Source organism: Balaenoptera ricei, chromosome 13, assembly GCF_028023285.1.
Source record: "Balaenoptera ricei isolate mBalRic1 chromosome 13, mBalRic1.hap2, whole genome shotgun sequence".
NCBI lineage: Eukaryota > Metazoa > Chordata > Mammalia > Artiodactyla > Balaenopteridae > Balaenoptera > Balaenoptera ricei.
This window is the reverse complement of record NC_082651.1, coordinates 50,934,371-50,956,375: the sequence shown is the minus strand read 5'-3', so window position 1 is coordinate 50,956,375 and position 22,005 is coordinate 50,934,371. Positions and strand designations below refer to the sequence as shown.

General features: G+C 35.4%; 1 protein-coding gene across 3 annotated transcripts in view; it reads left to right on the top strand.

Moving 5' to 3' along the window:
- The first annotated feature begins 232 nt into the window (after window positions 1-232).
- Window positions 233-22,005, top strand: part of SANBR (SANT and BTB domain regulator of CSR) — a 65,754-nt gene continuing 43,981 nt past the window's right edge. The window contains exons 1-8 of one of the 3 annotated variants that reach the window (XM_059942711.1): window positions 233-356; window positions 2,398-2,526; window positions 5,057-5,215; window positions 12,191-12,377; window positions 13,198-13,291; window positions 15,358-15,596; window positions 18,525-18,583; window positions 20,025-20,185. In XM_059942711.1, coding sequence (XP_059798694.1) covers window positions 5,066-5,215; window positions 12,191-12,377; window positions 13,198-13,291; window positions 15,358-15,596; window positions 18,525-18,583; window positions 20,025-20,185 — 890 coding nt within the window. In that variant the 5' untranslated portion in view covers window positions 233-356; window positions 2,398-2,526; window positions 5,057-5,065. Of the gene's footprint in view, window positions 357-2,397; window positions 2,527-5,056; window positions 5,216-12,190; window positions 12,378-13,197; window positions 13,292-15,357; window positions 15,597-18,524; window positions 18,584-20,024; window positions 20,186-22,005 lie in introns of those variants that run through there. The other 2 variants (XM_059942710.1, XM_059942712.1) reach the window with 2 other exon arrangements.

Genomic DNA, 22,005 nt, shown 5'->3' with positions numbered 1-22,005 from the left:
GGCACGCTGCACTGCGACTAGAGTGAATGCGAGGCGGGGGCGGGGAGGAGGAAGGCAAAGGCTAGGCGCAGCGGCCAGTCGCCGCCGCAGCTCCTCCGCTCCCGCCCCCCCGGCAGGAGCTTGTCGCTCATTGGCTGCGCCGCAGAGGCGCTGGCCTGCGATTGGCTGGCGGCGTCGATCTCCGCGCTCCCCCGCCCCGCGGAGCTGGTACCTCGCAGTCGCCTGCTAGCGGGTGGGGGTGGCTTGTGAGGGCGCCGCGGCCGGGGTCGCGGCTGTGGTCGCGGCAGCTTCATGGCGCGGGCGGTACCGGCCTCTGCAGGTGACGGAGGCGCAGCAAGGGCCGCCCCGGCTTAGAGGTGAGCGAGACGCCGAGGGGGGCTCGGGTGCCGGTTGGGGGCGGGAAGTGCGGCGAGAGGCGGTACCGCTGGCAGCTAGCGGGTTCCCTCTGCGGCCTCCTCCCCTGGCGGCCGGGGTCCAGCTCGCCCAAAGTGCCTCCGAACGCCCCCACGCGCAACCCGCAGCCCGCCAGCCGTGCCTACTCCAGGTCCCCGAAGCCCGTCCAGCCTGCGAACCAGCTGAGGGAGACCCAGCGTCTGCCTCCCGGCCTCGCCCCGGGTCCCTGCCCCGCATCTTCCCCTCCCTCGCCTAGCTGCCCGCCCCGCGCCTTTGTCCGCCCCTCACCCGCTCAGCTCCCGGAGTTTCTGCCCCTACGGGGGAGGCGGGGAGATCGCGAAGGTCTGGGCTACCCCAAGGACGTGCTGCGCAGCGAGCCTCTGGGCCGAAGGTTTGCAGGGCTTTGATCTAGTCTTCCTGGGTTTCAGCTGTGATTTTATTTTCCCCTTCACGATGAAAGCCAGCTGCTTCCGTTCTCATTCGTGGTCAGAAAGCCTGGGCACAAGGCTTCTACCCTAATGCGGAATAACTCTGTTACCTCCCACCCTCTGTTATGCCAGAGGCCTTTGACCTGCCCTACTGGCCGCCCTCGCTTCCCATCTTCCTCTGCCTAGGGGAAAAAGTCTGTCTACAAGACCCTTTTTCTGTTTGAAAAAAGAAAACGAAAATACAGGTGCCAGTCGTGGACCTCTGTTTGGTCCTAATTACATTGGTTTTATTAATACATTTAAATTACTATTGTGGGAATGGGGGAGAGGACATGAGGTGTGCTCTTTAAAAGTGTAGAGTATTAAACAAATAGAATTTTTATTTTTGGTAAATAACACGTTTCACATTAAACTTTAACATCTTTTTCATGTTTTATCATGAATGAGCGTAGATCTAGTAAAAGTGTAGTTTGAGCTTCAGACTTTTTCTTATTGGCAGTTTTCGATAAGTCTATACTTCTTTTCCAGAATAGGGTGCCCTGTGACAGCTACTCTGAGAGAATTTATTAAGGGTTATCCGTCAATGCTATACCTTTCATACTTACATTCTGACTCTAAGGGATGCTTTCTTGAACATTCGTTTAACTGGAATTAATACTGGGTAGTTTTCCCTTGCTTGATATGATTCAGTTGTGTAAAGAAAATGTTAACAGAAAAAAATTTTTCACATTTAGATGGTTTAAATTATTCTTAAATGTATATATTATAAATGAGTAGTATTATATTGGAAATACACATACAAGTTTTAATTATTTTATATGAACAGTATATTTGATTAGCTAACAGGTGCCTTCACATTGTAGGCCACAATAAATATTTTAGAAATTTTAAATGAATCTTTTTGGAAGTGAAGTAAAAAACAGCACCCACGTCCTTTCCCTGAATTCTCTTTCAGACTAATTTTTATTGAGGCCCAAACAAATTGTAATAAAATACCCCATCCTCTAACATACTTCTCAAATTGCGTGGTATGAAAAGTGATGATGTGCTAGGCACACAAGTAGAGAACAGTGAAGTTCTGTAAAATCTATTTTCAACTGGTCTCAAGGCATTGTTTTACAGTTCTTAAACTAATTTTTGGAAATTTTTATGCCAATAATGGCCAAAATAGGAAAATAATAATAGCAATAATAACTTATTTATTGAGCACCTTTTGTATGCCAGGTAGTGTGTTATATATATTATCTAATCCTTACAATAACCTCAAAGGTAGGTATTATTTTCCTTATGTTGTAGCCGAGACCACTGAAATCATAGGTTGTACTGCTGGAAATGGTAAACTAGGTAAGAATCTAGATCTGACTTTCTACTCATTTTGCTGAGAGCATACTTCATTGGAAAGTTGCTGTCTCTCCTTTCATCTGTCACATTTATCTTTTTGAATCCGTTTAATCTGAGGATCTTTGGAATGGTAACGTTACTACTACAAACATTATGTAGTACTATGTGCCAGGTAGTACTGTCCATATGTCCTCAAAAGTATGTGGGCTAGCTACTATTTTTCTTTGTTTTACAGATGAGGAAACTGAGGCATAGAGATACGTAATCAGAACCAGATAATACCTTAAGTGGTAGAACCAGGACAAAAATTTGGGTAGTCTGGCTCCAGGGTCCATACCCAACACGATTCTGGCCCATCAACAAGGTACCTCTCTGGTTGCTAGGAAGCTGTGATTTTTAGAGTGCTTAGTGTTTTTCTTTGTTTCTTTTTAATGTTCATGCAGAAACATGTAGGATAACTTTATGATGTCTGCCACCTGATGTCCTACATCAGTATTTTATGTAAAAAATTACATAGTACTAATCATAGTTAACACTTAACTGAGAGCTTCTGCATTCCAACATTTAAACATCTCCCATAATCCTTAGCAGGATCCTAGGAGGTAGATACTGTTATTTTATGTTGCATCACATTTGTGAGGTGCTTTTATTGTCTTCAAAGTGCCTTCACAAAAATAATCCCTTTGATTATTTGTATGATGTCAAGTAGAGGTATTGCCAGCACTTAATTTTTATTGCAGAATTTCAAATGACTTGCCTTGACTAACTTGTGTGGAGTTAAAACTCAAACCAGAGCTTCAGACTCCTATGTGCATTGCTTTTTCCACTATACTGGTCTCTCAGTGGATCTTTGCTTTATAGTTCTTGTCCTAAAATAGATAATATTTTTCCATAGGAACAGCTTATATTTGGAGATTATATTCCCAACCCAGATTCAACATCAATTAAGTCATAGATATGACTAGCTGTAAATCTTTGTCATTATTTTCATCTGTAAATTTATGTTCTGACTTCATATATAATGCCTGGCACATGGTGAGGCCTCAGTAAATGTTAAATTTCTTTTTTTTTTTAAATTTCAGCTTTATTGAGATATAATCAACATAAATTCTCAAAATTTTCTAAATTTGAAGGGAGTAGCTTCTTTTTCTCTTCGATACCACAGCCTTCTCCCTCCCTTGCCTCACAAACAGCTTTCAAAATTGTTTCATTGAATCGTAACTAACTTCAAAATGTTTAGACTCTCTCTCTACCCTAAGCCATCATTCCCAACTGCTGTGTCCCCTATACTCTCCTTCTAGAATATAATGGAAAGAGCATGGATTTGAGAGTCAGTTTTACCTGGATTTGAGTCTTTGATCTGCCTCTTATTAGTTCTGTGGCCTTGTACAGATTATTTAACTTTTCTGAATGTGTTTCTTGGTCTTGTAAAATTGGGGAAAGCATCTATCTTATAGGGTTGTGGTGAGAATTGAAATAACTTATATAGAAGGCTTAGCCCAGCTCCAGGCTCCTAGTAAATACTCAGTAAATAAGTTCTTAAAATTCTCTAAGGTTGAAGGAGGTAGCTTCTTTTTGATACCTCGGTCTTACCCTCCTCCACAATACCAACAGCTATTATGTGTCCCTCCTCTGCCCCTTGATGGCTCCCCTCTGCTTTGGCTGTCAACAAATGATATTAAGATGATGTTTGTCTGTTTGTATCCTTAACTCTCTACTAGTAAACTCCTTGAGGACAGGGACCATGCCATATTTATCATGGTATCCCCAATGCTTGGCTTATAGTTGGGACTCACTAAATGTTTATTGAGCTACATCCATTAGGAAAGCCTTCTAGAGACTTTTTTCTTGGTCATCCTGTTGCCTGATGATTTTGGACACACCCTTAGTCACTTGATTCAAGGTCTTCTGGATTAAACCAGAGGACGTCTGATGGTAGGAGAGAGGGTGGGGAGCCAGATGAAGAAGCAGGCGAAGCCTCCACTCTGCAGGTGTGAGTGCATGTGTGTATGTGTGTGGAGGTGCCTTGGCTTTTTATATATGAGAGTCAGGGTGTGTGTTTGGGTGTGTGTAAGGGTTAAACCTTATCAGGCCAGTTGTCACATTGCTTCTGAAGATAAGGAATAAGAGGACTTTCCAAAAAATGTTTCAAACATATAAAAACAATGCTAATTACATTTGTTGATATACTCTCCCCACCATATGTAATTCATAATCACATGCGCAGTAACAATGATTATGCTTATCCTAAAATGTCAGATTAACTTAGTTCTAAGTTTCATTTGATTACATCAGTCAAAATTAAGTATACTCAGCCTCGATTGTTTATAGCATGGACATTCACTCACAGAGAAATAAAGGAAATATGGCTTAGGACTGCAATGAAATTATCATTCTTTTTAACTAGCTTTTTTTTTTTCAGTTTAGTTTAGTTTAGTTTAGTTCTACCATCCATGAACTGCTAATCAAAATAACAGATCAGGCATACATAAGGATTTTTTTTTAAAGAAGATACATTGTGTTCAACTTTTTCTCTCAACATATTATTATGAAAAATTTTAAACATACGGCAAAATCAAAAGAATTTTATAGTGAACACTTGTATACCCGTCACTTATATTCTACCCTTAACATTTTATCATACTTTTTAATCACGTATTTACCCATCTGTCCATCCTTCTATCTATCTATCTACCCACCAATCCATAATATTCAAATACTGTTATATTTGAAGAGATTTGAGCTATATATTCTGTTTTGATTTTAGGTCAGTTTTATCTTTTCTTTATGTAGTAGTAGATAATTCTTAGGAATGAATTATAACTGATTTATAATGTTCTGAAAATATTTGGATTTCAGATGCAAATAAATCTATTTGTCTTCTCTGTCTCTAGTTCCAAAAGATGAGTCGTGGATATTCAGAAAACAACAATTTCCTAAACAATAACAACCAAATGGTGTTGGACATGATCCTTTACCCATTAATTGGAATCCACCAGACCATCAACTGGGAATCAGTGGCAAGGCTTGTGCCTGGATTAACACCTAAAGAGGTAAATAACAGTCTTTCAGATATCTACTGAAAAGAAATCAGAAAAAGTGATCAGTTTAAAGGAATAACTGTTATACTAAGAAGAAATATTTGAGTTTTACATATTCATATGCACATATAAATACCGAATATGCGTACATATGATGCAATTTGGCTAAATATAATCTATGTAAATTATATATTAACCCACCTGGTATGTTTAAATTCAAACTTATCTTACATGTTTACAACTGAATGGGTAGATAACGTTTTTGTAAATCCAGTTTTATTAAATTGCTAACGCTATGCTTCTCAAACTTGAGTAATGTACAGACCTTTTTAAAGGAAAAAAAACTTGAAAACTCCCAATGATGACTTAAATTATTATTATAGTGGAAATTAAATGTGCACTAACAATACTGGGTATAAACACACCTATATGATCATAAACCAAATTTACATTTTATAGACACAAGTGAAAACTCAAACCAACACAATTCAAACTAATAAGCTTAATGTGATAAGTAATAGTGTTTTGCTGAAATTAAATTGCTGATTATAATGCAAATATTTGTGTAGCCTCTTGTGGCACAAAATTTTTTTGCGTTTAGCCTGTGCTGCCATGTGCCCTTCAAAGCCTTTACTCTTTCTCCACTTTTTTCTCTTTAACCCTCTACCGTGAAGCCGTGTGTTGTGCCAGGACATTACTTGCCTTCCCTTGGCACTAACACATCTCTTCTCTACACCAGGTTTCTTCTCCACATTGCCCTTTATTAAAATTAGCCGTGGGGGCTTCCCTGGTGGCGCAGTGGTTGAGAATCTGCCTGCCGATGCAGGGGACACGGGTTCGAGCCCTGGTCTGGGAAGATCCCATATGCTGCAGAGCAACTAAGCCCGTGCGCCACAGCTACTGAACCCGCGCGCCTAGAGCCCGTTCTCCGCAACAAGAGAAGCCACCGCAGTGAGAAGCCCGCACACCGCAACGAAGAGCAGCCCCCGCTCACTGTAACTAGAGAAAGCCCGCACGCAGCAATGAAGACCCAAAAGCAGCCAAAAATAAATAAATAAATAAATAAATTAAATAAAAATTTTTTAAAATAAAAAATAAAAAAATAAAATTAGCCACGGACAATTAAAATATTTCTTGGTACCAACTTAATTTACAATTAATTTACAACAGAAAAGCAAATATGCATGGAAATATTCTGTCATCCTAATGACCTGGATGATTTTATTAAGGTTATCCTCAGAATCAAAACTCACAATCTAAAAACTCTTCTAGGGAACTCTTAGGTTTCTGGTAATTCATCTGTGAACCCTGGTTGGAGAAACACTGACATCAGAATTTTTTGCTGTTACAAGGAACCCTAAAGTGGATGAATCATCTCAGATTTCTAGAAGTAGAAAGGACATTAGTGGTTTTACCCAGTAGGTTTGAAGCATATGCACCACTGCCTGGCCCATAATATACAGTCAATAAATACCTATAGGATCAGTGAATGAACCAAATTCTACCCTCTGCTTTTACAGCTGAGAAAACCAGTACCCACAGGGATTACTTGCCCTCGGTTATGTTATAGGTCTTTGTGAAATGATGGGGGAATTTATTATTAAGTGTATATTATCATTCCATAATCTATACTTTTTCATCTTTTGGATTTTTACATGTTAGGTTTTAAAACAAGGCAAACCTGTGAATTTGACTGTTTTTCCAACTTTTTATTGTGAATATTTTCAAACATACAGAAAAGTTAAAAGAATAGTATAGCATCCCTATATCCTTTATTTGGAGTCAGCAATAATAGGTGTTTGCTTGATCTCTTTATGTAACTTTTTTTTTTTTTTTTTGACATTTAGAAGTAAGTTTCAGACATCACGATACTTCATAGACTGTAGCATACATCTTAAAATAAGGATATTATTACATAACTACAGTACCATGATCAAAGCTAAGAAAATTAACAATAACTCCATCTTATCATCTAATGTCCACTGCATATTCAAATTCACTCAGTTGAGAACTTTTTTTTTGGCCGCACTGTGCGGCTTGCAGGATCTTAGTTCCCTGACCAGGGATTGAACCCGTGTCCCCTGTAGTGGAAGCACGGAGCCCTAACCACTGGACCACCAGGGAATTCCCAAGAAATTATTTTTTTAACTAAAATGCAACTGAATGTGAATCAGACTATTTTTAAGTAATGTGAATTTTTAATTCCTTTCTTATTACTAAACAAGACATATCCTCAAAGAATACAAACACACACATAACACACACACACAAGGAAACAAGTGAAAAATCAGAATTATAAATCTGACCCTACCTAAAGTAAGCTGTTGAAACCTTGTATATATCCTTCCAGATTCTTTTCTATTCATATATGAATTCTTAAAGACATGTAACAAATGTACTACTTTGCTGCTTTGTTTTTCACGTAGCATATTGTGAACATCTTTATGTGTCAGTTGCTAGAGTTCTACATTTGATGACAGTATACTGTCATTCTTTTATTTGAGCTAAATCGTAATTTATTGAACCTTTTATTGGATATTTAAGCTATTGTTTCCAACTTTTGACTACTGCAAATACCACTGTAACAAATATCTTATTCTTTTCTTAGGGGATAATCTCAGAAGCAGAATTGCTTCATTAGAGGGCATGTGCATTTTTAAGGCTTTTGTTACATATTGTCCACTGGAAGGGTCATCCATGTTGTACTCCAGTCAAAATAGCTGAGTGCCTGATCCTTGCACTTTATATATTAAATATTATTTCTCTGTGTGTCTTTTCAAAATTCTTATTTATATGTAAATAGATATATATTTGATTTTAATAAATGTTACCACAGTTTTCATTTCTTTCTTTAAATCCTAAAGGATGAATGTTTTATATTTTATTGTTCCATATCCTTTTTCTGTTTGTAAAGTTTTTGTTTGTTACTAGTTTAATAACAGTTTTCTATGTATTGAATATATTAACCCTTAATCTAGCTTATTTTTCTCAGTTTTTTTTCAGCTATAAGTTATTAATGATAGTCTCTTGTATACAAATGTTTAAAAGTTTATGTTAAAAATCTGTGAATCTTTTACTTTGATGTTCTCCTTTTTTGTCATGTTTAGAAACCTTCTCAACCTGAAGACTGTGTATAATATAAAGTCACCTACATTTTGCGGACTACTTTTTATTTTACATTTAAATCTTGACTCCACTTGGGATTTTTTTTTTTTTAATTATTTTTTGGCTGCATTGGGTCTTCATTGCTGCGCACCGGCTTTCTCTAGTTGTGGCTAACGGATGCTACTCTTCGTTGCGGTGCGCGGGCTTCTCATTGCGGTGGCTTCTCCTGTTGCAGAGCACAGGCTCTAGGCATGTGGGCCTCAGTAGTTGTGGCACACGGGCTCTAGAGTGCAGGCTCAGTAGTTGTGGCGCACAGGCTCTAGAGCGCAGGCTCAGTAGTTGTGGCACACGGACTTAGTTGCTCTGCGACATGTGGGATCTTCCCAGACCAGGACTCAAACCCCTGTCCCCTGCATTTGGCAGGCAGATTCTTAACCACTGTGCAACCAGGGAAGTCCCTGGAATTTTTTTAGTTTTAACTTTTTTCCTAATTACTAGTTAGTTGTCTCAACATTTATTGAATAGTCCATTCTTTATTACTGGTTTGAAATTTTACCTTCAGATCTATTTCTCGACTTAACTATTCTAATCCATTGATCTATCTAATCCTATTGACCGTTTGTACTGACTTATTTTCAATATTGTTATACTATCTGGTGGACAAAAAAAACTGTATATATATATTTTTTTTTAAGGTTTATTTATTATTTTTTTATTTAATTTATTTTTGGCTGTGTCCGGTCTTAGTTGCGGCACGCGGGATCTTTGTTGAGGCATATGGGATCTTTCATTGCGGCGTGTGGGTTTTCTCTTCTCTAGTTGTGACGCACAGACTCCAGGGTGCGTGAGCTCTGTGGTTGTGGTGCGCCGGTTCCAGAGTGCGTGGGCTCTGTGGTTTGTGGCATGCAGGCTCTCTAGTTGAGGTGCGCGAGCTCAGTAGTTGTGACATGCAAGCTTAGTTGCCCCGTAGCATGTGAGATCTTAGTTCCCTGACCAGGGATCAAACCCGCGTCCCCTGCATTGGAAGGTGGATTCTTTACCATTGGACCACCAGGGAAGTCCCAAAAATTATATATTTTTTAAGTTTCTTGAATGTTCTCTTAATCTCCCGGATTTTTTTTTTTTTTCATTTTGAAGTTGACCTGTTGGTATTTTGAAAGTGGAGAAAGGATGAATTAAAATTTTCTAGATAAGCATTTACCTTAGCTGAAATAATGTATCTAATTTTTCCAAAGTGACTATACCATTTTACATTTTCACCAGCAATGTATGAGGGTTCCAATTTCTCCACATCCTTGCCAACACTTTTATTATGTCTTTTGTATTATGGCCATCCTAGTGTGTGTGAAGTGTTAACTCATTATGATTTTGATTTGCATTTTCCTAATGGCTAATGATGTTGACCATCTTTTAATGTGCTTATAGGCCATTTATAGAGCTTCTTTGGAGAAATATCTATTCATATCCTTTGCCCATTTTTCAATTGCGTTATTTGTCTTTTTATCATTGAGTGGTAAGAGTTCTTTATGTATTCTAGATACAAGTCCCTTGTCAAACATGTGATTTGCAAATATTTTCTCCTATTTTGTGGACTGTCTTTTCATTTCCCTGATGGTGTCCTTTGAAGTACAAAGTTTTAAATTTTAATGAAGACTAGTATATCTAATTTTTCTTTGTTGCTTGTGTTTTTAGTGTTATATCTAAGAAACTATCACCTAACCAAGGTCATGAAGACTTTTACCTATATTGCCTTCTAATAATTTTATAGTTTTAGCTCTTATACTTAGTCTTTGATCTCTTTTGAGCTAATTTTCTTATATGGTGTGAGGTAGGGGGTCCAACCTTTCTTTTGCATATAGATATGTAATTTTTGCTTAAACACAAAAGAAGATTTAACAATGTACTTTAAATTATTCACAGTTCACTTGCTTTTTGTTTAAGCAATCATGTGTTCATTTCAAATATTCAGGTTTCATAATTTTCATATTTCATAAGTATTAGAAATTGTTGTAAGCTTTGTTAAATAAGATAAATCTACGTTCAATTTCCAATATAGCTATAAGCGTTACCTAAAAGATATCAGAAGAATCTACAGTTTAAAAGCCTACCTAGGGCTTCCCTGGTGGCACAGTGGTTAAGAATCCGCCTGTCAATGCAAGGGACATGGGTTCAAGCCCTGGTCTGGGAAGACCCCACATGCCGCGGAGCAACTAAGCCCGTGCGCCACAACTTCTGAGCCTGCGCACCTAGAGCCTGCGCTCCGCAACGAGAGAAACCACCGCAATGAGAAGCCTGCGCACTGCAATGAAGAGTAGCCTCTGCTCGCTGCAACTAGAGAAAAGCCTGCTAGCAGCAACAAAGACCCAACGCAGCCAAAAATAAAAAATAAATAAAATAAATTTATATTTTAAAAAAAGCCTACCTAACCACTTTCTCTGTTACAGAAAATAAACTCATTTTGTATGAAAAATGGATTCAATTAAATCACTTATATTCTTTATCCTGTAGATGTACCTGTGAACCTGTACATTCTTCTAATCATTACAGCATTTTTTTTCTTTGCCAGGTCTTCATCACTGCTTTTTTCAGTCCTCATACAAAAATATTTTGTTTCTCATTTATCATATTAATTATTTTTATTTAATTTTAAGACTTTGCTTAAAGAGGTAGGCATACATACTGAGTATAATATTTTAGTCTAAACTTATGTATCATTTTGTTTTGTTTTTGTTTTTGTTTATTTTTTTGGCTGTGTCATGGGGCATGTGGGATCTTAGTTCCCTGACCAGGGATCGAACCCATGCCCCCTGCAGTGGAAGCATGGAGTCTTAACCATTGGACCACCAGGGAAGTCCTACACTTACGTGTCTTTTAAATGCATTTTCAAAGGACTAAGCCTTGAATAGGGATTTCTTTGTAGTAATAGTACTATAGTACTATTAGTAAACAATCTTTTCTGAAAATGGTGCTTAATATCTAGTGGGTACTTGATAAATTTTTGTGTAATAAATGAATGATGCCATACCCAATGCATTATTCACTTAACATATATGTGTATACATGATATATGTTTTTCTCCTTTTGCACCTCCCAGATTACTTGGTCTGCTATGCAATTTGCCACCCACGTTGCTACTGATGGATATTTAAACATGAATGCTATGGAAGTGTTGTTTGACCAAGACCCGCATTTTATGTTGTGACGTAGTACACACTTAGAAATGACGTTTTCATGAAGGACTACTTAGCCTTATTATACTTAATGCACTCTTGGTATTTTCTAATCTATTGTATTTTATTTCTTTTTTTTTAGTTGCTAATCTGGCCTTTTCTAAATTGATTCCGTGACTAACAATGGGTTAAGGGAAAACACTGTTCTAGAACAAACTGCCCAAATATGTGTCTGTGAAGTGTTACTACAGTATTTTGTGCATGGTGAACCTCACTGTTAGTAAGAACAAAGACTCATTATTTTAATAAAGAAAATCTAGTGTCACAAATAAGATACTTTTTGTTTTTTTTTTCTTTGAAGGTTAGAATTTGGTCTTGTTCCTGGTGGAAACTCAGTGTGAAAATAAAAGCCAAGTTTTTAACTAAATTATTAAAATTATCAACTGATGATAGACGTAGACCATGGGGAAATATGGTTGATAAAGGCATTCTTCATTTTTCTACAAGAGCATAAATACATTATGCCTTTGAGTTAAAGCATATTTTTTTAAAAACTACCCTGAATTTTAAAAAAGAAAAAAGTAAGTCAGAGGCTTTCATGTATTGAAATGTGCACTAATTTTTTAGATGTTACCCAAGAGATTAATATTCACTTATAAAAAATGATTTAAAACCCCCCAGACATACATTTCCTTCCTTTATGTCATTACAGTGTGCAAAGAGATTTGATGAACTGAAGAACAGTGGAAGCTCACCTGTGGACAACCACTATAGTCCCCTCATGGCTGCTGGAGAGAGTCCTGTTGAAACTTTAGCCACGTATATCAAATCCTCGCTTCTTGGCACACAAAGAGAATTTCAGGAGACTCCAGTTGGTCAGGATGCAGTTTCTAAAACAGGTAAGGTTTTAAAAACAAAATGCAGTGCTTGTCCTTATGACAGTTCTACAAAATACTATGTATTCCCATCAACTTTTCTTTATGTAAAGGCTAATAGAAGCATTAATAGAAAAATCTATTAGTATTTGTATTTTCCTGAGCTTTAGAAATTTGTCTTGCTGTATTTAAAAAAAAAGTATAGATGTTAACGTACAGGTCAAACACTATTACCCAAAAGAGCTTTTTACTGTATCAAAATTTACTACTCCAGTCCATTAGCCTATTTATGTTATGTTGTAAATTTTAAAGGGATTTGACCTGTACCTTTTACTTAATTTTTTTTTTTTACTGGGAGAATCTTGCTTGCCTCTCATGTTGTCTTTTCTACAGCTCCCCTCTATTGGAGTCAGCAGTAGCTTCAGATGACATAACAGCGGTGTAGAAGTGATGTTTTCCACAACTTCATTGGAAATAACTGGTTTTAGAAATCTTCAGTGTAGTGAATTATTTTAATTTCAACAGCAGCAGAGTATTGATATAAAAATTTGCTTCAGGAAGAGAAAACTATATGTAGGCTTTTGAAAATTTGACCCCATCCCTTCACACCATGTTAGTATTTTTTAAATCTTCAGTGTAGTGTTAACAATTTGTGATCCTTTTTTCGTACTGTTTTTTCCATATACCTTTAGAAATATTAAGGCACCTGACAAAGTACCATATTTAAGTACTCTTGGAAACCATGAATTTATAGTATAACCATTCAATAAGTAAAAACCCATTCTCAGTTAGAAATGCTAACCTCTCCCCTTTGTTTTTGTATGTGTTTGTTTCTGTATTTAAGGAAGACATAGTATAGCTTCCACAAGGAATTGTTCTTCAGAAAGTGAAAATTGTACTACTCATAATGGTGGAGAAAAGACTGAAGAATCTGAAGGGTAGGAGGCTGGTTCTTTGCTAGATAAGCTTTAATATGAATATCAACTTTAAATTATAAAAATATGATTGCTAATTTTATATATCAGTTACCATAATTTAGGAATTTCACATTATGCAATTGCTGAAATAATTGAAATGAGGGTAGTTGATGTGTTGAACTATAAACAATTGCTTGATAGGTAAACGTATGGCTTATTCATATTACTTATAAATTGGACAACAGTTTTCCACTTTAAAAATTCATTTTCATCTTGTAAGTATTAGAAATAACATCTATTAACATAAAATTTTGAAAAGTAAATTTTAAAACCCAAAGAAAAGTCTCTGCCATTAGTTCTCCAACTTTATTAAAGAAACTGGATGTGTGTTTTAGAACTATTTGAATATAATTACTCATTGTAGAAATATTTAAAAATTAAAATACATCTTTCGATATAATGCAAGTTTTGATAATTTTGTATTGTTTTGTGTATTTTATATACAATGAACTGCACATATTTAAGTATTCACTTTGATGAGTTTTAGCCATATAACCAATGAAGATAAAGGACATTTTCATCATCTCTAAAAGCTCCTTTGTATGTTTTTAGTTCTGATAGTTTTTCTATAACAGCTTTATTGATATATAATTCACATACCATAACATTTATCCTTTTGAAAAGTTCTGGAGATGGATGGTGGTGATAATTGCACATCAATATGAGTGCACTTACTGCCAGTGAACTGTACATTTAAAAATGGCAAATTTTATGTTGTGTGTATTTACCACAATAAAAAAATTCACCCTTTTATAGTTTAGTGAATTTTAGTTTATTCACATAGATTTTTTTTTTTTTCGGCCGCACCACATGGCTTAGTTCCCTGACCAGGGATTGAACCCACACCCCCTGCATTGGAAGCACAGAGTTTTAACCACTGGACTTCAGGGAAGCCCCCCCTCACATAGATTTTTAACTGATAGGTTTTGTGTACGGCACAAAAATTTATCTGATAAATTAATTAGGATTATCTTATTTCATTTTGTGGCCCAAAAAGCCACAGAAATTTCATACTTCATTATACCAGCCATTACCTGTTTATATTTTGACCACAATTTCTTTGAAAGAAAAACTTGCAAAGTTACTTAAATTCCTTTGACTTTGACAGAGCATTGATTATTAATCCTTTTTCTGTAGCCAATTTTATTTCAAATGTAATTTCTCTGTATTAAAATTGTTTGAAGTTCAATTAAACACACATTAAATTCATATTATAGGGTAGTCTGTCACTTCCTATCTAATCTCTTCCTTTTGTAATGACACGAAGGCAGTTGTGGATCACACTAGTGTTTCTTTTTGTGGTGATGTAATTTTCAAGGGCATATACATTCAAGGAGTTTATAATTTTTGAAGCAATCTTTCTGATGCATCATCTAAACTTATTCTTAAATTGTTTTTTAAATATGTAAATAAGCACGTTGTAGTCTTAAGAATTTTTAAACCACATTTACTAATTTATATTTATTGAATGCCTAGAAACAAGCATTCTTGCTGTTAAAAATAACAAAGTAAAAAAAAAAAAAACAAAGTAGCTATGCTAATTTTTTGATACTTCAATGAATAATTTTAACTGTTTTTCCTATTTATTAATAGTAAGAAAATTTTAGTATTTAATCTATATCTCCCTCCCATACCCATTACCATGTAAAAGTGCTGTTTTATGTTCCTCACAAGAATTAGAATGTATAATTTAATTTTTCTTTGTGAATTGGTATTTTTAAAAACATTATAATTAACTTATAATTTGAAAATAAATTTTAAAACCCTGTAAATTGTAAGTTCTGTAGTAAAAATATTTTTATTTGTTTTATTAAATCAATAGCTTAACTAAAATTAGTCAATTTTCAGATACAGATCAGGTTAGCAAGACACTTATGAAAACTTCTGAATGTCAGACCCTGTGAAACTGATGTGTGGTTAAAACCTTGAAAAATATCTTGTTCTCATACTTCCAATAAATGTCAATATTATTGGCTCCTCTTCTAAAATTCTAATAATTTCATTTCTGTGTAACATTTTTTATGAAGGCCAAACATGGTGATCCATGTATGTGATGAAGCAAAAAACTTGAAAGAAGATTTTATTTGCCCACGAGATCTTTTGATATCAGAAATGAAGTACTTTGCTGAATATTTATCTGTGGACGCCCAGCGCTGGGAAGAGGTGGACATTTCAGTTCATTGTGACGTTCACATTTTCAACTGGTTGATAAAATATGTTAAAAGGAACACTAAGGAGAATAAAGATTGTGAGATGCCCACTTTAGGTAAAAGACAATCTATTGCTTATTTTGTAGTGCAATTTTTGTGTCAGCTGGAAGTTGCTTCAGGCCAAACATGAAATGTGGAAAATTGTTCAAACATTAGTATTTATGCTCAGATTAGTAATCACCTTTTAGGAAACTGATACCTCACCCTTTCTAAGCCAATTATAGTGAATTTATGGCAAATGGACAGGTCTCTAGATCAGCTATTTTCACTGTATGGTACAGTGACCGACCACTGGAGTCCTAAAGATCCTTTTAGAGGATCCACAAGGTCAAGAGAATCTGCTTAATAATGCCAGGATGTTGCTTGTCTTTCTCTCTGTGTTGACATTTGTTCAGATGGTGCAGAAGTAATGGAGGGTAAAACTGTTGGAGCTTTAGCACACATCAAGCAAGGAGCATCACACTGTATTAGTGGTCACTGTGTTCTTCAACACCATGTGCTCATAGGAAAAAAGAAAACAAAAAAAGTTTCACTTAAGAATATCCTTGATGAGGCAGTAAATATTACTAATTTTATTAACTCTTGACTCTTGAGTATACATCGTTTTGATATTCTGTGTAATGACACAGGAAGTGCATTCCTGCTACACACCAAAGTATGATGGTTGTCTGAAGGAAAAGCATTTGTACAGTTACTTGAGTTGCAAACTAGCTGCTTTTTTACGAAACCATTTTTACTTGGAAGAATGGCTGACAAGTTATGGTTATTCAGACTTAGGCATTTGGCAGATATTTTCTCTCTCTCTCTCTCTCTCTCTCTCTTTTTTTTTTGGCCATACCGTGCAGCTTGCGGGATCTCAGTTCTCCGACCAGGGATTGAACCCAGGCCACGACAGTGAAAGCCCAGAATCCTAACCAGTAGGCCACCAGGGAACTCCCCAGACAAATATTTTCTTGAAAATGAATTAAATGAACCAGTCAATTAAAGGGAAACAACTAACAATATTTGTTGCCAATGATAAAATTCAAGCTTTCAAGTAAGAGAGTACTGGAAAACTTGTATCTGCTTGCATGTGCTTGACAATTCCTCAGTACTTAAAGATGTTTCTGATGAGACTGGTGAGATTTTGTGTGTGTGTGTGTATTGTGCAATGAAATGTTTCAACATTTGGAAGATTTGCATAACTCAGTGAACCAATATCTTCCTAATGACCAATGCATGATGTTAAAAAAAATCATGCATGGGTTGAAGGTCCACTCAAAGTACAAGATAAATCAGTGGATTTTGAGATAGCAGAATAGGAAAAGTTCATTGATATGATTTCAATTCCCATTGCAAGTAACCTTTAAGAAAGACTACTCAGAAATTCAATGTGGAAACAGATACGAGAATCTAGCTGTCTTCCCTTAAGTCAGACATTGAAGAGATTTATAAAAAATGTCAAACAGTGTTATTTTCACTTTTTTTTTGTTTCTATTGGAAAATAGTTATTTTTCATAAAATATGTTAATATGTAATTAGTTCATTATTTTTAAATGAATTAATATATTTTTTTAATTTCTGTTTTAATTTCCAATATGGTAAATACTGATAGATACAACCCACATAAACAAAAGCTCTCCAGGAATTTCAGTTTTTAAGATTTTTTTAAAGGGGTTTTGAGAGCAAAAGTTTGAGAACCAGTGTTCTAGAGGATCGGAAGACTAATTACTAAGTAATCTTTTTGTGGCATTGACTTGTATAGGAAATCACACTGGTGGTTTAATAAAGTCTTTCTGTGCACTAGAATTGCAATTTACAGTAGTAGCAAAATATTTCTAAACTCTTGTTAGTAACTAAACCTATACTGACAGTATATAAGAAGTCTTCTGAGGAAGTTCATAATTTAATACATTTTTGTGACCAAATTAATAGAAAAGGTTTCTAATGGTCCTTAAAATTACAAAATTGCTAAATCAAAATTTTCAACCAGTCAGAGCCCAGAGATTCCAGACCATGGAGATATGTATGTGTGAAATAAAAATCAAAATATGTAGAGAGAAAAAAATTACTGTTTGATCTAGCATGTTTAAGAACATAGCAAAGGTTAAAAAAGTGGTGCAAAACTAGTCTCTGTAATCTTGGACCTTAAATCAGTGGCTACAAATGTAAGCTTTTATAAAAGCAATCTTTATTCTAACTAGGAAAACTACCAAAATGCTTAATTAAATTGCTAATAATCCAGACCTTGTGTCTTAACTGGAATGGGTTATATTATAGTTTCTTGAGGAACTTTTTCACCAGCTCTTTCCTCCCTTTACCTTTGCTCTTTGAGAACCTTTAATCTAGAATTGTTACTTAAGGAAAGATTGGGATTACTTATTTTAATCATTGCCTGCATAGTCCTTTATTTAGGGGGATTGTCTTAGTACTATAATGGTAAAAATCACAGTTGTTTTCTTTTTCTTAAAAATATACCTCATGGGAGATGACTGAGGTTGTTTTACTAAAATGATAGCATCAGCCGGCATCCCCCTTTCCCTGGTTGTGCCTCCGAAGTCTGCCTTTAGAAAGTAATTTTGCATTTCTGCAATAGTAAATTTTATATTATCTTTCAGAATCTTTTAAATTAAGTATTTGTTCATAACAATCATTTGAACCACATTTGAAGTAGCTTCACTGTCATTTTTGTGTGATGAGTTATATTCACAATTTTAATTATCTTTTTCCCTGGTTTAGTTAAGGAGTTTGCATATATCATATCTTTAGCCGGAGTCTCTTTACTTGATATGAATCTAATTCCAGGCAAATTTACTATGCATTTTCTCTATACTGTAAGTTTTAACATTGCGTTTTCTTTCTTTCATGTATATAAGCCATAGTAAGCTTTTATTAAATTGTTCTTATTAAAGTAACATCCTCTTTTAAGGTGAGAAGGAGCCTGTTCTAAGGAGATTGAGGTACAAATCAAAAGGAGAATTTAATTTTTCTCTCTTTTTTTTTAGAGCCAGGAAATGTCATTTCAATTCTTATTTCTTCAGAATTTTTGAAAATGGATTCATTAGTAAGTATTAAAAAGAGATTCAAGCTCTTCTATTCACCCATACTTGATTTAACATATAACTTGATGTTTCCTTCAAGTATCTGGAAAATTCTAAGACATCTTCCTGAAGTAGTTGTTAATTCAAGAGTGTGATTCATTAGAATAAACTGCTGGTGTTTGGAGGTACTTCGTTCTATTGGGAAGGCTATTGTTCAGGCTACTATATATCATTAGTATATGATGCCTATAAAACAAACAATTTATCCTCAAGGGAGGCGTTAGCTGTTGCATTAGATGAAACTAAACAGAATTAATTTTACCCCAAAAGGGATTTTGCTCTGAAACCAAATTAAATGAAAATTAATTGGAATACATTTGTTTTACTATTTAAGTAATTGGTTTAAGCATGTTTTACTTATTTGTGTCTTTCATTTATAGTTCAGCGAATTAAGAACAAATACCCAACTACTAAAAAATGTAATTTTATATGTGTAAACCACATGCTCATTTCTGTTGTTTAAGAATAGTTGATAAAACATAAAAGCATAATATATACATATACATATCAAGCTCTAACATTAAATATATTTGTTTTTCTTCTTTTTCCTTTTATTTAATAAATTTCTTTATTGTTCAAATTTTTTTATACGTTTTTGTGGTTTAAATTAACATTTAAATGAATATTTGCTTTTAACCTCTGGTAAAACTAAGTAGAGCAAAATACCCCTTTGCTGTGTTAACAGATGTGAAGTTTATTTGTTTGAAGTTTTATTAGTTCCCTGTATTCTGTGTACTCCTTAGTCCCTCTCCTTTCAGTTATTGGTATTTATTGCTTCAAGGGAGGGTTATAGAAAAAAAGCAGAGACTAAAAGAGTCTCTGAGTTTTGATTTTTGAAATCTAAGCCCTAAAGGATGATTTTTATGCCATAGCAAAATATTTAGAAGAATGCATAATTAACCAGTGCTGTTTTTCCCCAAAACCCAAATCTACCTCAAAAAGTAAATAAATATACCTCACAGTGAAGAAAGGGGAAGAAAGTCAGCGAGCAAGCACAACACAACTGAGAAAACCCTGAAGTGACTGAAATTGTGTTTCTGCCACTCAGAGAAACGGAGGCTTAAAATTATCACTAAGTTTAGTTATAGGAAGTCACATATCTTGTACCCTTGAGTTTGTGGACTAAAATTTATATCTGCCACAGTCATGAAAGATGTTCATTACATTATCGTTCGAAATATTCTAAGAAGTGTGAAAATTATTTTTCTAGCTATGTTTGTACAAATTTGGCCTGCTAGACCACTTTGGAACAGTGTAGATTAACCCAAATAGGCAGAACTAAGTTATTGTGTAGCAATACATGGATTAGGCTTTTAATGAATCTTATCTTTGAAAAGTATTGGTATGACATTATCCTTTATGCTACTATCTTCAATATTCATTTTCTATTGTGCTTTTGTTTAGGTTGAACAATGTATTCAGTATTGCCACAAAAATATGAATGCCATAGTAGCTACCCCATGCAACATGAACTGTATTAATGCAAACCTTCTTACACGTATAGCTGATCTGTTCACACACAGTGAAGTTGATGATTTAAAGGACAAGAAAGATAAGTTTAGGAGGTAATTTTTAAATTTTAATTTAATTAATTTATTTTTTTAAAACTTTTGGTGGCACCACACGGCATGTGGGTCTTAGTTCCCTGACCAGGGATCGAACCTGCACCCCCTGCAGTGGAAGCACAGAGTCTTAACCACTGGATCACCAGGGAAATCCCTAAATTTAATTTTAAAAGTAATGTTCCTATTAGAAGAAATGTATTATTTCTATTTCATTTTAGTAAAAATTCTATATTTAGAATATATTTAGAAATCTGTTTCCATTTTATTTTAAATGAAGTAAAATATATCCTGAGCCAGTGGCTCAGGTAAAAATTAGTAATTAAATTGGTTACTCTGAATAAGGCACATATAAGCAGATTGTAGTGGTGATTTATGTTAAAAATTATTAAGACAGGCCTTAGTATAAAGGGGAAGAGTGGTATGAGATGAGGTCAGCAGCACTTAGGGGCTGTTTAAGTCATAGCAAGGAGTGTATACTTTATTCTAGGTGGAATGGAAGCAGAGGAGTGGCATGATCTGATTTGTTTTTAAGAGCTCAGTCTATTCTATGTGGAGAATAGACTATAAGAATATAAGAAGCAAGACCTATTAGAAGTCTAGTGCAGCAGTCTAGTGAGAGATGAAAGGCTTTGGACTAGAGTGGAGGCAGGGGAGCTGGAAGAAAGTAGATGGATTCAGACTATGTTAATAGAAAGATTCGACAGATTTTCAAATGGAATGATGTGGGAAGAGAGAGAGTATTTTAGGATAATTACTAGGTTTTAAGGTTGAGCAACTAACCATGCTAGTGTCATTAATAGAGAGGGCAATGACTGGGGTGAGGGGAGTCAGGAGATGGGTTTGGGTTAAGATTATTTAATATATTTAATATACTTCTTGGACACACAGGTAGGATGGCAGGGAGATAGTTGGATATGTAAGTCTGAAGTTTAGGTCAGAGGTCAGGGCTTAAAATAGAAATATAAGAGTAGGTGAAGTTTGAAACCATGAAAGTGAATGAGATTTCCTAACAATACCATATGTTCTCCACTGAATTGCAGTGGCACCTTTACTGTAAATCAGGAGACTATACATGTGAGGTCTCTTTCTGAATTCTCCATTTTGTTCTGTTCATTTCTTTGTCTGTACTTTTATCAGTAGCACACTGTCTTAAGTACAGTAGCTTTCTAATACTTTTTGGTATCTAGTAATCTGAATTCTCCAGCTTTGCCTTCCTTCAAGATTGATGTCTTGGTCATTTTATATACTTTGCATTTCCATATGAATTTTATAATCAGCCTGCCCATTTTCTCTTTCTTTCCCTGTCATACACATACATACACACACACAACCCTGCAGATTTGAGGGTTAATATTCAACCTATAGATTTGGAAAGAGACATCTTAATAATATTGAGTCTTTCAGTTCATGAACACGGTATAACCCTCCACTTATTTTAGCAATGTTTTATAGTTTTTAGTGAGAGATATTTTTCCTTTTTTAACTAAATTTATTCCTAGGCATTTGAATTTTTTGGTGCTATTGTAAATGCTATTTTTATTTATTTTATTTTCTAACTGTTAGCAAGAGAGTATTGATAAAGACTGTCCAACATTTGGAGGTTCAACAAGGGAGGAGCCAGCGAGGATCCTGAGGAGGAGGAGCCAGGGGGGTCAAAGGGAAGGCAGAAGGAAAGAGGGTTTCAAAAAGGAGGAAGTGATTAAGTGGTCAAATGTGTGGAATGCTGCTACCATGTAGAGTAAGATGAGAACAGAAATGTGGCCAATTGGATTTAAACAACTTTTTTCCAGATGTTTTGCTCTGAATGATTGCAGAAAAAT